At 24.4% G+C, this 16817-nt stretch overlaps 1 protein-coding gene across 1 annotated transcript in view; it reads left to right on the forward strand.

Moving 5' to 3' along the window:
• LOC136079510 (uncharacterized) overlaps positions 1 to 16817 on the forward strand; it is a 101493-nt gene that overhangs the window by 29627 nt on the left and 55049 nt on the right. Inside the window, exons 4-5 of the mRNA XM_065795249.1 lie at positions 3198 to 3394; positions 11350 to 11651. Coding sequence (XP_065651321.1) covers positions 3198 to 3394; positions 11350 to 11651 — 499 coding nt within the window. The remainder of the gene's footprint in view (positions 1 to 3197; positions 3395 to 11349; positions 11652 to 16817) is intronic.

The following is a 16817-nucleotide window of genomic DNA, read 5'->3' on the forward strand; positions in this document are numbered from 1 at the left end:
TACAAACTACAGAATAAGTTAGACCATGTTAACTGGTATACCGAGCCAGAAACTATTGCTCCACAACAAGGACATCGTAAATGCCTACATAGTGAAGTTGTAAGAAACTGTGCGCACCAACACAACTTTTTCACTAACAGAGTTGTCAATCACTGGAATAATTTCGACAATTTGACAGTGTTTCAGAATAGTGTTGGAAGTTTTAAAAACAGTTTTGACCGAAAGAACAATAACTAATATATTATAATTAACAATGTACGGCACTAAGCCCCTGATCTGCTTATAGCAGAATATTTATTTATGTTCTGCTGCAGGAGGTTCACTCCTTGCAGTGTAATAATAATAATAATAATAATAATAATAATAATAATAATAATAATAATAATAATAATAATAATAATAATAATAATAATAATAATAATAATAATAATAATAATAATAATAATAATAATAATAATAATAATAATAATAATAATAATAATAATAATAATAATAATAATAATAATAATAATAATAATAATAATAATAATAATAATAATAATAATAATAATAATAATAATAATAATAATAATAATAATAATAATAATAATAATAATAATAATAATAATAATAATAATAATAATAATAATAATAATGACAATAATAATAATAATAATAATAATAATAATAATAATAATAATAATAATAATAATAATAATAATAATAATAATAATAATAATAATAATAATAATAATAATAATAATAATAATAATAATAATAATAATAATAATAATAATAATAATAATAATAATAATAATAATAATAATAATAATAATAATAATAATAATAATAATAATAATAATAATAATAATAATAATAATAATAATAATAATAATAATAATAATAATAATAATAATAATAATAATAATAATAATAATAATAATAATACTAATAATAATAATAATAATAATAATAATAATAATAATAATAATAATAATAATAATAATAATAATAATAATAATAATAATAATAATAATAATAATAATAATAATAATAATAATACTAATAATAATAATAATAATAATAATAATAATAATAATAATAATAATAATAATAATAATAATAATAATAATAATAATAATAATAATAATAATAATAATAATAATAATAATAATAATAATAATAATAATAATAATAATAATAATAATAATAATAATAATAATAATAATAATAATAATAATAATAATAATAATAATAATAATAATAATAATAATAATAATAATAATACTAATAATAATAATAATAATAATAATAATAATAATAATAATAATAATAATAATAATAATAATAATAATAATAATAATAATAATAATAATAATAATAATAATAATAATAATAATAATAATAATAATAATAATAATAATAATAATAATAATAATAATAATAATAATAATAATAATAATAATAATAATAATAATAATAATAATAATAATAATAATAATAATAATAATAATAATAATAATAATAATAATAATAATAATAATAATAATAATAATAATAATAATAATAATAATAATAATAATAATAATAATAATAATAATAATAATAATAATAATAATAATAATAATAATAATAATAATAATAATAATAATAATAATAATAATAATAATAATAATAATAATAATAATAATAATAATAATAATAATAATAATAATAATAATAATAATAATAATAATAACAATAATAATAATAATAATAATAATAATAATAATAATAATAATAATAATAATAATAATAATAATAATAATAATAATAATAATAATAATAATAATAATAATAATAATGGTGATAATAATAATAATAACAATAATAATAATAATAATAAAAAAAACTACAACAATATTAATAATGATAAATATAATTAATCAGAATATATATAAAAATAAATAAATAAAATGAATAAATGACCTTCTACTTTTTTCTAAAAAATGCAGAATGTAAAGTTGTATTTTTTAAGTAGACCATTGTGTAACTTTTTCCGTCTACCATGCTTTGTATTGAATGTTTGTCAACTTAAAAAATTAAAGTTTTTTAGTTTATGAACATACAATATATAGTTGGCCATTAAAGAAGCATGGTTTTGAAGATATACACCTACACTATCAAATATTTGGCCTTGGCTTTGATAGATTATTATGCTAATTGGATAGAAAACTAGGAACATGAAATAAATTAAAATTTGATGGAATCAACTGAATTTGAAAAACAAATATATATATATATATATATATATATATATATATATGTATATATATATATATATATATATATATATATATATATATATATATATATATATATATATATATATATATATATATATATATATATATATACTACCATAAACATCAATCAAAACCCTTGCATCAATATTATTTTTAAGAGTGCAAATTTTCTTTGTGCTACTGCATAGCCCAGCTCTAAGATCTAAATTTCTAAGCAATTATGCAACCATAATTATGCAACCAATTTTTTATTTTAAATAATAGGAGGCATACTTAAAGGAGGCATACTTAAGATAATAAAGGAGTTAAAGACAACCCTACCATTTGGAGACTATGAAGTTAGTAAAACTAAAGTTATGAAAAAAAGAATATAGAATTAGAATTACGATATAAAATCTTTACCAATTGATGAAGAACAAGATAATATTTAGATTCATACTTTATCTTATTTCCAATTAATCTGAAGTTAAGAAAAATGTCTACAACAAAAATAACTTAAGCTCTATTAGTTATAGAATATACCCCTTTTAGGTTTTAAGAAGAAGAATAACATTGAACGCATTTTATGGTTAAATTGCTCAATAAGTTAATTTTATTGATCTATTATTTTTGTGCATACCATGTAATGATTTAAATAGTTGTGTGAATTGAAAAACAAAATCAAAAATTGTAATTTTTTTTTTTGTATCCATGTTTTGCCATATAAATATTTAAATACAATAAATATTTCAATATAAATGGGGGCAAAGAGAAGATATAATTTTTCTTATGTTAAACTCCCCAATTATTAATCAAATAAATAATGGACTTATTTAATTAGTAATTGGGGAGACCAAGCAATTAAAAAAAATAAAAATGATAATAAAGTTGTTGTTCGGGGGGTAAACTGTTAAACAAATTTCTTACCATCATTTTTTATTTTAATAACAAAAGCTAAAGAAAGTCAAGATGGAATGTTGAAACGAGTAATTGATGATGCCCTAACTCGTGCTCGTGCAGATGAATTAAGAGCTGAAGCAGAAGGTTTGAAGAAGGCAATTAGCTCTATTCGAAATTCTGTCAATCAATTTCGAGAAGAAAATTCTATTACAGAAAATCAAGCAACTGAACTTTATAACCAGGCTTTTCGGGTTTGTATTTTAGATATGGCTATATTTGTTTTTATTATAAATTTTTTTTTATATAAATAAACATGTTTTAATATGTCACTACTGACCTTTGAATATTTAACGTGTCCCAAATATTGTCAGAAAATAATTTTTTTTAAAAACTTTTTTGGATAATATTAGGGACTTGTTAAATCCTTTAAATAAACTTTATTCAAGAAATTTTAAATTTAGTGCTATTTTATTATATAAAAGAAACCTAGAGCTGAAGAAATTAAAAAAAAAGTAATTTTCATCCTAATATCCTAAGTAATTTTCATCCTAATATACTCACAGTATGGTTGGCTAAAAAAAGTTATTTTCAATAACTTACAAATTATGATAACTAAAAATGAACTTTAAAAATTTTGTTGACGTTTTTCTGTTGTGTATGCAATCTACATTTTTTGAAATTCAGAAGTATTCACATTTTTACAACAATTTTTTAAAATTTTTAAGGTTAAGGTTTATTTTATCTGCTATAGTGTATGTGGATATCATTTGGTGACATTTTTTGCCTACCTTATTCCATATGGTTTTTATGAAAATGAAGAAAAAAACCAACAATTAAAAAAGTTATAGCTTGCTCAGCCCGAACCCACCTTAAACCCTAGTAGATGCAAGGGAGTGCTAATGTAGCAGCACTCCCTTTTATAATTTGCCTATTTAGTCATTCAATCTATGTACTAAAATTCTAAGCAGCTCTCTATTTCAGTACAATGTCAGACTGCTGGTCTAAGTAATTACATTTAGACAAGTTTTTGCAATTAGTTTATGCATTTAAATGTTTATATATTCGAAATTTTTTATCAGTTTTGAGAAAAATCTGTCTAATTGAGATTCTTTAGTGGTTTAGGCTTCAACCAAACATACATAAAAGGTGAAAGAAGCACTTTACATTAAATGGGAAAATCCTTTACTTAATAAACAATCAAACTGCCAGTTTATTTTATTTTGATAATATTTATTGGTTATTTATCAAAATTTGATTGAGTCATTTTTCTAATCATTTTTAGGAGTTTTTTATGTATACTTTTTGTCTGTAAAGTCTTTTATTTTAAATATTATGAAATGCAATAATTATATTACAAAATACGTCAAGAACAATAATAATAATTTTCAAAAGCTACAAAAAGTAAAAACAGTTATTAGTGCAGACCACTATATACGATTGTGTGCACACACATGTTACAAGCAAAATTTTTGTTGATATGAGATGCTTGTATAGAAAGGTTTTGAAAAGTTGCAGGTGTCACTAAATTTTTATGTTTTGTGTCATGACCCAATTGATCCCCACAGCAAAAAAAATTTTAATAATTTTTCAGTTATTTTGTACCAGTAGAAAGAACAATAAATAAGCTTTCGAAATCATACAATAAACGATGTTGAAAATTTTTACTTCATAAGATATGGGTCGTTATGTATTTTACCAAACCGGGGGTCATTTAAAGAAATTATAATTTGATAACACATTTTTCGTGACTAAACTAAAACTAAAATGACACTATGAATAAGCTAAAATGAATAAACTAAATAAATAAACTAAAACTAAAATGAACTAAAAGTAGAAAAACATCAGTATCTTGTGAACGCAAAATACATTTTTTAAATGGATTTTCTTTTGCTAGTCTATGGAATGCAGAGTTAACAAGATGTCAGCCTCTCATGATATATGATCATGACATAAGTCTAGCACCAATAGCACTTATTGAGTGAAACATTTGTCATTGTAAAGGAGACTGTAATAATAAAAGGTTCAAATGTTTGAAAAATGAACTTGTTTTTACTGATATGTGCAAGTGTAACAGATGTACAAATAATAATGTAGACTACCAAAAGGAAGACATGTATGACCATGGCAGTAGAGATTTAGAAGTTGCAATTTAATTATATAGTCTATTATTAAATACTAGCTTGTAAGCAAGTTACTTTTAACATTTGTTTCCAAAATTTAGAAAGTTTTTAAATATAAAAATGAAATCTTAGGATATATGAAGTTTTTCGTTAAATAAATGTCATTAATTCCATTTATATTTCAAGGTTAATTGACTTAATACTGCCATATAATATTTTCTGAGGGTCGTTTCTTCTCTTGAATAAACAAGCATTTAAATTGCAAATACCATTTTAATTTACATATAATGTTTGTATGTTTATACAATGCAAATGCTAATATATGTACCAGCTGATTTATGATAAATGTTTTATTATTTTTTATTATTATTATTATTTAGTCGTAATTTTTTTAAATGACCCTCGGTTTGGTTTGGTAACGCCCCATACCTTATGAAGTAAAAATTTTTAACATATGTTTCTTATATTATTTTGAAAGCTTATTTAATGTTCTTTCTACTGGTACATAATAATTGAAAAATGATAAAAAATTTTTTTGCTGTAAGGGTCAATTGGTCATGACACAAAACATAAAAATTAAGTGACACCTGCCACTTTTCAAATCCTTTTCATACAAGCATCTCATATCAACAAAAACTTTGCTTGTAACATGCATGTTCACACAAAGGGTTTTTTTTGAAACAGTGGCCTGCACTATATGGTTTGCCCTTAATATGAGATTTTTATTAAAAGCAATTATCTATTATACATATATATTTTTAAACATCTTTGCTTCCAACAAGGCTGCAAGCAACCACTATTAGAGTTCGAAGTTATTGGAAGAGTAAAGAAAAATTATATTACTGTAGAACTCCCTAATTCCTAACAGTCCCTAATTCCAAACAGTCCCTAATTCCGAACAGTCTTTAATTCTGAACAGCTTTATTTCACTTACTGTTACATCTTTTATTTTTGTGGGATTTTAAAAAGGAAAATAAATTAATAAAATGAAAATTTTTAATAAAAGGGAAATGATTAATAAATTGGAAGACTAAGATAATGAGAATATGAAAAAATATTTTTAAAATATATATTGATACCATTAAATTTTTTCATTGCAAGCAAAACACTTTTTAAAACCCTTAAAAACTAACAATATAAAACCAATTTGTAGAATTTGATGTAGAATTTGATGGTGATTATTTATCTGAAAAAAAAAGTCAAAAATTAGCAATACTTCATAAGATATCTTACAAACAGTACTTTTCTGCTTAATTAAAACGTTTTCCAAATTCCGAACAGATTTTGGAATGCACTTTTTTTGCAAAAGTTAGCTTATTTACGCACTAGTAATTAACAACAATAATTAACAATAGTACTTTAACATCATTAACTTAGAAACTCATAAAGGCTTTTAACTTTTTTATTGAATTTCTAAACGTCTTGTTTATCTTAACGTTTGTTAATTTAAAAATGTCAAAGTTTGAAAAAAATGAAGATCGCGAAAGAAAAATTAAACTCTGTATTGAGGCTATCAATAATAAAATGTCATATTCAGAAGCCGCTTTATGTAATAACATTCCTTAAACTATTTTTTGCAGACTAAAAAGAATAAATGGAGCTGCTGGTGTTGGTAGGCCCAGAGCAATAAGCCAAGTACAGAGAGGTTTATAGTTGAACTTGTACAATTTAAGAGTGACATTGGCTTCAGCTTAAAAAGAAATGATATTTAAACTGTGGTCGAAAACTATTTGAAGGAATCTAAGCAAACTCATTTATTCAAGACTGGTAAACCTACTCGAAAGTAGTACAATAGTTTCAATGCAAAAGTTTTTAAAAAGTGTTTCTTTAATGTCTAAATATGTTATTGATTTAAATTTACCAGATTTGTCAGCTTTATTATGTTGTGTGAAAATTTCAGCGATGTTTTTTACGTTTTTATTTTCTCCATGGTGTTAATTTTTTATTTTGCTTTACTTACACTGAATCACAAATAAGATAAAATTAAATAAAAAAGACAAAATTATTAAAGTAAAATTAAATAGGATAAAATAAAATAAAATAAAATTAAATAAATAAGATAAAATTAAATAACGATCAAATCATTATATTTCAACCAATGGCCTGTGGGTCACTATTTCTGATTTCCTGATTTTTACATATTGTTATTTACATTATGTAGATAGTTTAAATTTGAAATTTCAGACTTCCAAGTAAAGCGGTTCAAAAATTATATTATTCTATTCATCCACAAGTCTTTACAGATAAGTTTTCTGATAAGCTACTACTGTCTGCAATAAATGGGCAAAATATAGGAAGCTTGTTGCAGTTTAGAACTCATATATATCTAAAAGCAAAATGTCCACTTGCTTAAAAAGTCTAATTTTCAGCCATTTTGAGATGCTTGTAAATTTTTCTAACACTTTGTTTTGATCCAAGATTAACAGCATATAAGACCATTAGACCTAACTATCTGAAAATGCAAACATTATAAACTTGTCAAATTCACACCAAAAAGGATTTTTAAATAACTCTATTTTTCAATTATCAGCAGTTGAATTTGTTACTAGAAACCAGTGCCCTTCTAATCTGCAAACTGTGAACTAACTGGCTAATCTAAAACTAAACTGGCCAAAATGTGAAGGGTGCAACTAATAGTTAACATAATAATAATAATAACAATAACTTTTTAGTTACTGCAGCGTTGACCACAAACCGTTACAGTGGGCTGTAAGGGTTTGTGGTCAATATAAATAAACTAAATAACCCACATTTAATAATTAAAATTGAAAAAATTAAATGACAGTTTCAACATGATGAAGCAACAAGATTTGTATTATAAAGGCCAAGTGAGAAAAAGAAGATTAACAGTATAGTAGATATCGATGATTATGACATTATTTTGAAGGGTTTAAATATATCAGATGAGATTAAAAAGCATTTTTATATTTTTATTGAACATAAACTAGAAATGACCATGTTTGAATGGCAAAGTAGCAACAGCCCTCGGTGATGTAACTGATTCAACTCTTTGTTGTTCTATTTGTTGGGCAACACCAAGTGAAGTGAATAATCTAGATACTATTTATGAGTCTTCTAGCTTTCAATCTAGCTTTTCCTATGGAATATCTACTCTTCTTGTATGGATCAGATGTATGGAGTGTCTTCTCCACATCTCATTCAGAACAGGTTTTAAGAAATGGCAAATTAGGGAGATAAAAATAAATTGAAGATGAAGGAGAAAAAAATATTGGTTCAGTGAGGATTAAAAGAGAAGCGATCCAATGATGGTAATACAGCAAGACATATTTTTTTTTAAAAATTTAACCTTCCCTTATAATTGTTAAAATTATAAGGGAAGGTTAAATTTTTTGGCACAGGAAAGCAGGAACAAAGATGTAAAAAAGAGAATTCATTACACTTAGAGTTTCTAGAAAAAAACAAAACCTGGATTTAATCAGAAGGCTTCTGTGTAGCTCAAACTCCAAATTTAAGTATATTCCTGCTAATGAAAGTGTGAAATCTGCAAAACCAAAAAATCAAAATTGCCCCACTAAGCAGCCTGTTGTTTAGAGTAGTCAAAACCTAATTTTAATGTCAGAAATTGATTCCCTGACCCCATAAACATATGATTTGATGTATAATAGGATTATATTTAGACATTTTCTTATTTTGCTAATTTTTCTTATATTCTGGCCCACTGTGTTATGGTTCAAATGAAGGTCACTAAATTAATTTAGATATTTAGATAGTTAATATCTAAATATCTAAATTAATTTCAAATTTCTTATTTTTTTAAATTATATTATATTATAGGTGATCAGTGGTCTGTATGGTGGCCGGTTCTAGACAAGAATTCAGGAAAGCCTTTCTAGGAAAGAAACATGAAAATTCTTGCTATGATAGAAAAAAACATGATTACTTTTTAGGATAGAATAATTGAAGGATAGAAAAGAAGAAAGAAATACATATATCCTTTCTGGCAAAGAAAAATGAAAAACTTGCTAGCAAAGACTTTTTTAGGATAGAAATCGCACAAGTAAAAGTCATTTTCTTTCTAGCAAAGAAAATTGGAAAAACGTACTGGCAAAGAAATTATAGAAAAAAAATTTTAAAAACGTGCTAGCAAAGAAATTTTAAGAAAGAATTTTTTTTGGATTAATGAAATAAAATTCTGTCGTAGCAAGTTTTTTAAATTTATTAAATAAAATTCTTTCCTAGCAAGTTTTTCGCATTTATTAAATAAAATTCTTTCCAAGCAAGTTGTTTACGTTTATTAAAAAATATTTTTTCTTAGAAAGTATTTCAAGTTTCTTTTCAAAATTTCTGCCAAAAAGTATTCTTTTGTAAAAATTCTTTTCTAGTAAGGTTTCTTTATTTCTATCATAAAACATTCTATTCTGAAATTATTCTTTCCTAGTTTTCTATCCTCATTTTATTCTTGTCTAGCATGGCACACCGTCTGTATGTGATCTGGACCCCATACTGGATTTACATACTTACAATTTTTTCTAATTTAATAGAAGTTGATAAAAACCACTTTTTTAAAGAGAAAACTATCCAGAAAATAGTTCCGGAAAAAATGAGACACTTGCTGAAAGTGAGAAAAAAGTTATACAGCTCTACGGTAGTCTGTTTTGAACAATCGAAGGGGGGCCGCTGTGTCATGTTTCTACGGCTATAATTTCTGAACAGTTGTACTTGGAAGTCTGAAATTTCAAATTTAACCTATCTACATAATGCACATAACAATATGTAAAAATCAGGTAAATCAGAGATGGTGACTCACAAAGTTTTCTTCAAAGTGGTTAAAGTATAATGATTTGACCCATAAATAAATAAAAGTTAAACATTTTTATATTTGTAACCATAAATAAAATAAATTTTTTTAGGAAAAAAAACTGTTTCACTGTTCATACCTTTTAAATCGTTTAAATAAAGAAAACGTTGCTAACTTGCCTCAATTTTCTTAAGAATATTGTTAAATAAGAAATCTTATTTTAAAATATATTCAGAAATTTTAAAAGAAGAAATTTTAAAAGAAATGCTATTTGTTTTTATAATGCATGCCACAGTAGAGGTAAGTTAGCATTTTTGACAAAACATAAGATTTAATATGGTTTTTTGTTTAAAAAAAAAACAGTTTACAACAAAATTACCTAGTTAAGTTCAAAACTCAAAATATATAAATAATATAATTAAATAAAATTACACATTTTAAATTAATTCATTCAAAAATATATTCCTTATCAAATTAAAAACAACTTTTACATAGGTTGTTTACCAAGTTGCATGTTGGTAAAATCATCTTAAGTGAAAGCTATCCGAATTAACTAAATATTTTTAGTCATAAAAATTTTTGAAATTCACCAACTTCAAAGTTACATATCATCACATGAGAATTTAGCTTGAAACATATTTTTTTTTATTTATCCACAATTTTATCTGGCTTTCTGAATAAATAATTTTTAAATTTTTATTATCAAAAAATATTTTTTTGTTTATTTCACCTCTAGGTCCACTGTCCAAGGTAAGCCTACACAACTTTTTCTGTTATCTCCTAATAGAGGTACAACTCTAAAACTCAGTTTAATGGTTCTGAGACAAGCTGTTAGTGAGGTGCTAAACTCTCTGGTAAATCTGAGATTTACTAGAGAGTTTGAGATTTATCTCAGCCTGATTCCATCAGAGTTATAACAGTGCCAATTTGCACATAAATAGTATAACTTGGATTTGGTTTTTAGGCTAATGTGCTTTGTCTCTCTGCTGAAAATTGTTCTTTTTTCCTGGATTCAGCCAAGCATAGCAGCTTTTATTCCTTGTTTAACCTTGTTTTATTCCTTGTTTAATTTACTAAAACAAATGAAACAATGACAAATAATGTTTAATGCATGACTAATGACATATACTTGCAGTTTTGTCAAATGTAATAATTCTGTTTTAGTAAATAGAGTAATGGCTTGATAATAATATAAACTTAAATCCATTGCTCATGCTTTGAATCCAAGTGAAAATTTTTGTTGATTGTAATTGTTTGTCTACGTAAATCTGAAGAATTCTTCTATCATTTTATTTGTTTCTTTTACATCAATATGTATTTTATCTAGGGTCTAACTTTTTTCGGACTACTGAATTTTCAAATTGATAAATATTGTGATTGTGCTGTTGAAAATCCGAGTGACGAAGAAAAACTTAAAAAAGCAAAAGAAAATTCTGATCGATGTTTGGAATTTCTTAACCTTTATGCTGATTTATCTATACTTCGACAACTCTTAATAGCAGATATGGCAAGTCTTGTTGGTTCAGTTGGACTGACAGGTACAGCCAAAAATCTATTATCACTTACAGAAAAAGAGAAGATATCAGATAAAGAAATATATTTTTTTTTGTTGGACCCAATCAATAATAAGTAAGTTCTGTTATTTTAGTTTGGTAATAAAATTATTTACTTCTGTTTTTAATTGACACTGAAACGTGAAATGGTTGACTTACAAGAGCTACACTAACATATTGAATTCAATATTTATCCAAGTTTTAGGAGGAGTTTCTAAACTTTTTATGTTAATCTTCCTAGTAGTTGCCTGTGAAAGAGGTTAATACCAGGAAGGGCATCTTGTTAAAAATTGCTTTAACATTTTGGCAATGTCATAATAAAATAAAAAGAAAGTTGCATTACCTGCCCATAATGCATGTGCAAAATTACTTGAACCATGGACAATAATTACTTGTTAAAAAAAATAATTTTAGTTTAGTTTAGTAAAAAAAATTTGATAATTCTGTCATTTTAGAAAGAATAATCAAATTTAGTTGTTTATTGAAACCCAAAACCAAAACTAGGCTAAATTTAAAGTAAACCAAAATTGAAACAAAATTATTTCTCAAATTAGGTTTGATCTCTGATGGATTTTCAGAATGAAGTGAATTTTTTAGTTTTTCTTTGATCGCTTAGTTAAAAATTTAGTGTAATGGTATAATTTTCAAGAAATTGTTAGGTTGTTTACAATAACAAGAAATTCTTGGTTGATTACAATTACGAAAAGTCTTGGGTTGTTTACAATTGGTTAAAATTAAGTAACATCAATTCAAAAATAATTCTGTGGTATTTTTTTTTTTTTGACCTAACCTATTTTTGGTTGCACCCTGCAAATGTGGGGTGCAGCATATCTTGTTTTTTCTTTCTTGTTCTGATGTTAAGAATTGATACTACTTTTCATTTGTTAGGTCTCAGGTCAGGGAACTTTTTTGGTGTTCTTCTTTTTTGTGGTCATCTTTTGCGGTTTAATTGCCAATTCTATTTTATTTATATTTAGTTGATGTTTCCTAATGTTTGAAATTAGCCCTTATATGGATTGAATCTTTGAGTTTGCACATTTTTTAAAACATTTTTGAATTGCAATTATTGCTAAGAGGCGTGCACTGGACATTCAGATGTTTGAGTTTTGACACTTAGTAACATTGTGCAAACTCCAAACTTGTGGATGTTTATGCTTATGTCAAATGAGATTATGAGGTTGTGTCATAATTTTTTGAAAATTATGACTATATAATATTTTAACCCCCCTCACTTTGGGGTCATAAAAACTGAAAACTAAGAGATTTTTGCGTGAAATTTGAAATTTGTTGATGAATATAAGTTAAGATAAAAATAGTGCAGAAAATATAAACTCATTGCTCCCACCTTAAAGACTCGGTGGGCCAAAAAATTACGTGTTTTTTGTTACCAAGCTCCAATCACTGCAGTTCTTTGTAAAACATTCTCATTTGACATAAGCATGAACTTACAAAAGTTTGGAGTTTGCACAATCCCTGTAAGAGTTAAAACACAAACATTTAAAAATCAAGTGTACACCTGTGTGTGTGTGTGTATATATATATATATATATATATATATATATATATATATATATATATATATATATATATATATATATATATATATATATATATATATATATATATATATATATATATATATATATATATATATATATATATATATATATATATATATTCATATCTTAGAAGAGAACAAAATATGGCCTGATAAATGCTAGTTGAAGTTTCCATGTTAAAAAACTTTAACAAGCATTTATCAAAAACTTTGTTACCGATAGATTATTTTGTCTGTAATGAGTTATGAGGTTTAAAAAACTTTTTTTGATGTTATTATGAATGTAATGGCCCTCATAAACTGAAGTCATTTATGACATGTCTTCAAAAGAGTTAAAAAATTTTCTGTTGTTACACAAAACTATTATTTTTTTTTTTAAACTGTTACCCATCGGTGCTTAAGTTTATTAATTTTTACTTTTACATTAAATTTAAATTACTGTAATTTAACTACTGTAAATTGAATACGATTTGTTTGTTATTATTTATTCTTGCAAGCTTTGCATTGTAACAGTGACAAAATTTATTCAAATTTTTTCAAATTAACTCAAATTTTTTTTAATTAAATATAATTTATAATTAATTAAAAAATCTTGAACAATTTTGAAAATTGAGGTTAGTCCACTTGGCCTTAACACCATCCATTAATGGTACAAATTCTCAAAACACTTTCCATATCATAATATTCAGATTTTTTAATTTATATTTTTTCTTCTCTTTATTATTTATCAAAATAATCTAAATAAACATAAATTTGAAAAAAAAATGCGTAGACAGTCTATTATACTACATAAAAAACTGTTAAAGAAGAAAAGTTTTACATTCAAATGATACTGATTAAATTATTAAAGCCTATTTTTAAATAGCAAAATAAATTTTTTTTAATTTTGGCTTTCAAATCGAAATAAACATAAATTTAAAAATTGTAAACTTTCTTGATGCCACATTTAACTTTTCTAAAAATTTGTATAAGCCTTTAATAAGTTTGGTTCACAAGTGTCAATTTGTTTGATAAAACTTTCAAAGTCAGCATATACTACAAACGGAACTCTCATTGATTTATTATGATTAGTAAATTGCATTGTTGAATTTGGTGGTGGAAAATCGATACGTACTGAATCATGTGTTTCACAATACGATTTATGATTAGATAATGATTTTTCTGAATTAAACCCTAATAAACAATTTCTACAACAATACATTTTACTATTTTGTCTAGATGTTTGCGAAGAAAGTAATCTGCTTAAATTTTTTATTAAACAGTAATGATTTGTTTCGCCATTTGAGATTAATAGTAAATCTATTAAATGTTTGCGATCATTATTTTTTGATACATGCAATATATGAACTTCTGAGTTTTCATAACCATATACATTGACACTGATATCTGTATTGTTCTTCTCAAATTGTGTAATTTGATTTAAGGATACTGGAAATTCTTAACAGCTGATTGTGATAATTTAAATTCTATTGGATTTCTAATTCCATATTTTTAATACAAATTTGAAACTCTAGATTTTAATTCATCAAATTTTTCAATTCACAACCTTTTTAAATGGTTCTGGAACATATAATACTATCCAATTTGCAAGAGAACTAATATTTTTATTTATTTCTTTTCTAATTTGTGTAATAGGGTGAAACGGTGACAGAGCTAAAATTGTTGATGATATATCTGGAACAGGCTCATCAAGTAGATACTTCGTACCCATCTGTTTGACTAATGGCATCTGTGTGTGAGATAACGCTCTTATGAGATCGTCTTTTCTCATTCTATAATAATATTTAATTTTTCGCTCTTTAGCGATTTGTTTTAATTCTGTTATAGTTTTATTATTTTTGATTTTTATATAGCAAGATATATTTTTTTAATTATCATTTTATTTATGTCATTTTTCAAAATATTTTTTCTTGTCAATATTTCATATGTAAAGTTTCATATGAAATTTAAATGCATCCCCATCCTCGAATTCTACAATAAAAAGTAATATTTCGATATTTTGCAATCTCTTGCTCTTTTGTAATTGTCAATGTTCTATATATAAAAAGGTTCAGGGGTTAAAATTTCTGAAGATGTTATATCTATTAAATAACATTCAATTTATTACCATCTGATTGAAGTTCCATCATTCTATCAGATAATACAAGAGCATATGCCTTAGTACTTACTGGAACATTTGAATTAAATGATGCTTTAATTCGTACATCTATTGTTGATGATTTTAATCTTTCTGATTGTTTGCTAATATCAAAAACAAAGAGTGGGTATAAATCTCTATAGTCAGAAGGACTTATATTGCTGTTTGCGTTCAATTCATTCATTCCATAAAATTTTTCTTTAAACACAGATGCCTCTTTATAAATTCTCGAAATTTGCTGATTTGAGAATGACAAATTATAATCAACAGTAGGATATCTGTCATTATTATTAAGCATAATGTACAAATTATTCAAGTCACAATGATCAAATATTGAAGGATTAGTAGTTTGTTCATTAATTTTATTTGTTTGAAATCCTACAATAATGTATCTTGGATTTTCAGGAGATGTCTTTATTGTCAATTGCCAATTAAATGATTTAGATTGTTGAACAGTTGTAGTATCACACTAACGCATTGGAAAACTTACTGGAATTGTCACTTTTTTTTCAATTTCATTATAAAGTTTAAACTTTTCTACATCTGCTGGTATCAAATTTGGCATAAACAAAGTCATTTGCATAATTAAGCGTTCCTAACATTGCAGTTGCTTCACCTGGATAATAAACAGCTTCTATTTCTTGGTTTGATAATTGGTATGTTATATATATAAATAATTGCATAATACCATTATTTGTAAGCGACACCGCAACTGCATTAGCATAAGCTGTTCCATCAGCTTTAACAAGTTGTCCTTCAAATAAGAGATAAGCTTTAGATGGAAGTGTGAACAAATCTTGTTGCTCAATGTTGATTCTCATTTCTCCAGGACTATTTAGATTTGTGCCATTAATTGGTTCATATTCATGTTCTTCATATCCTTCAATTCCATTATCTATAATTGGCATTTCTTTAAAATTAAATACTTCAGAAGTCGTCATTTTATTTTTTTATATACAATATAAAAATTTTTTTTTTTGATTGACAATTCTTAAAAAACGATATAAAAAATTTACGCAAGTCAAAGGCCACACCCTTTTTTAACAAAATCTATTCTTATAGCATTTTTATTTGATTTTTATTTGATACTTTGCATGATCTTATTGCAGAACCCATCATCAATTTATTTATATTTGTTGTTATATCATCTGCATTATTATTTAGATCTTTAGATGCTTCCAAATTTGAAAGTATTTCTTTACTTTTTTCACTAATAAAAGGTTGTGAAACTATTTTTGAAGATGCTTTATCAATTAATTGTTTTCCTTTTTCAACTGTACCATTTCTAGCAGCTTCTATCGCTGATTTTGAAAGTTTTTTTCCTGCTGATTTCGCAGCAGTTATTGCATTTTTTCCTAAATCAGTAGCAGCCATCTTCTTCAACGTAGCTGATGACGCTCTTGTTACATTTGACGCTTTTATTCGTTTAAATAAATCTCTTATGCTTTCGAATATACCACTTCCTCCAACAACATGTTTCTTTATATATCTCCTATTATTACCAATTAGCATTTTTATGTACTATATATTTTTTTTATACACTGATA

The sequence above is a fragment of the Hydra vulgaris genome, chromosome 04 (genome assembly GCF_038396675.1).
Source record: "Hydra vulgaris chromosome 04, alternate assembly HydraT2T_AEP".
In the NCBI taxonomy this organism is placed as follows: domain Eukaryota; kingdom Metazoa; phylum Cnidaria; class Hydrozoa; order Anthoathecata; family Hydridae; genus Hydra; species Hydra vulgaris.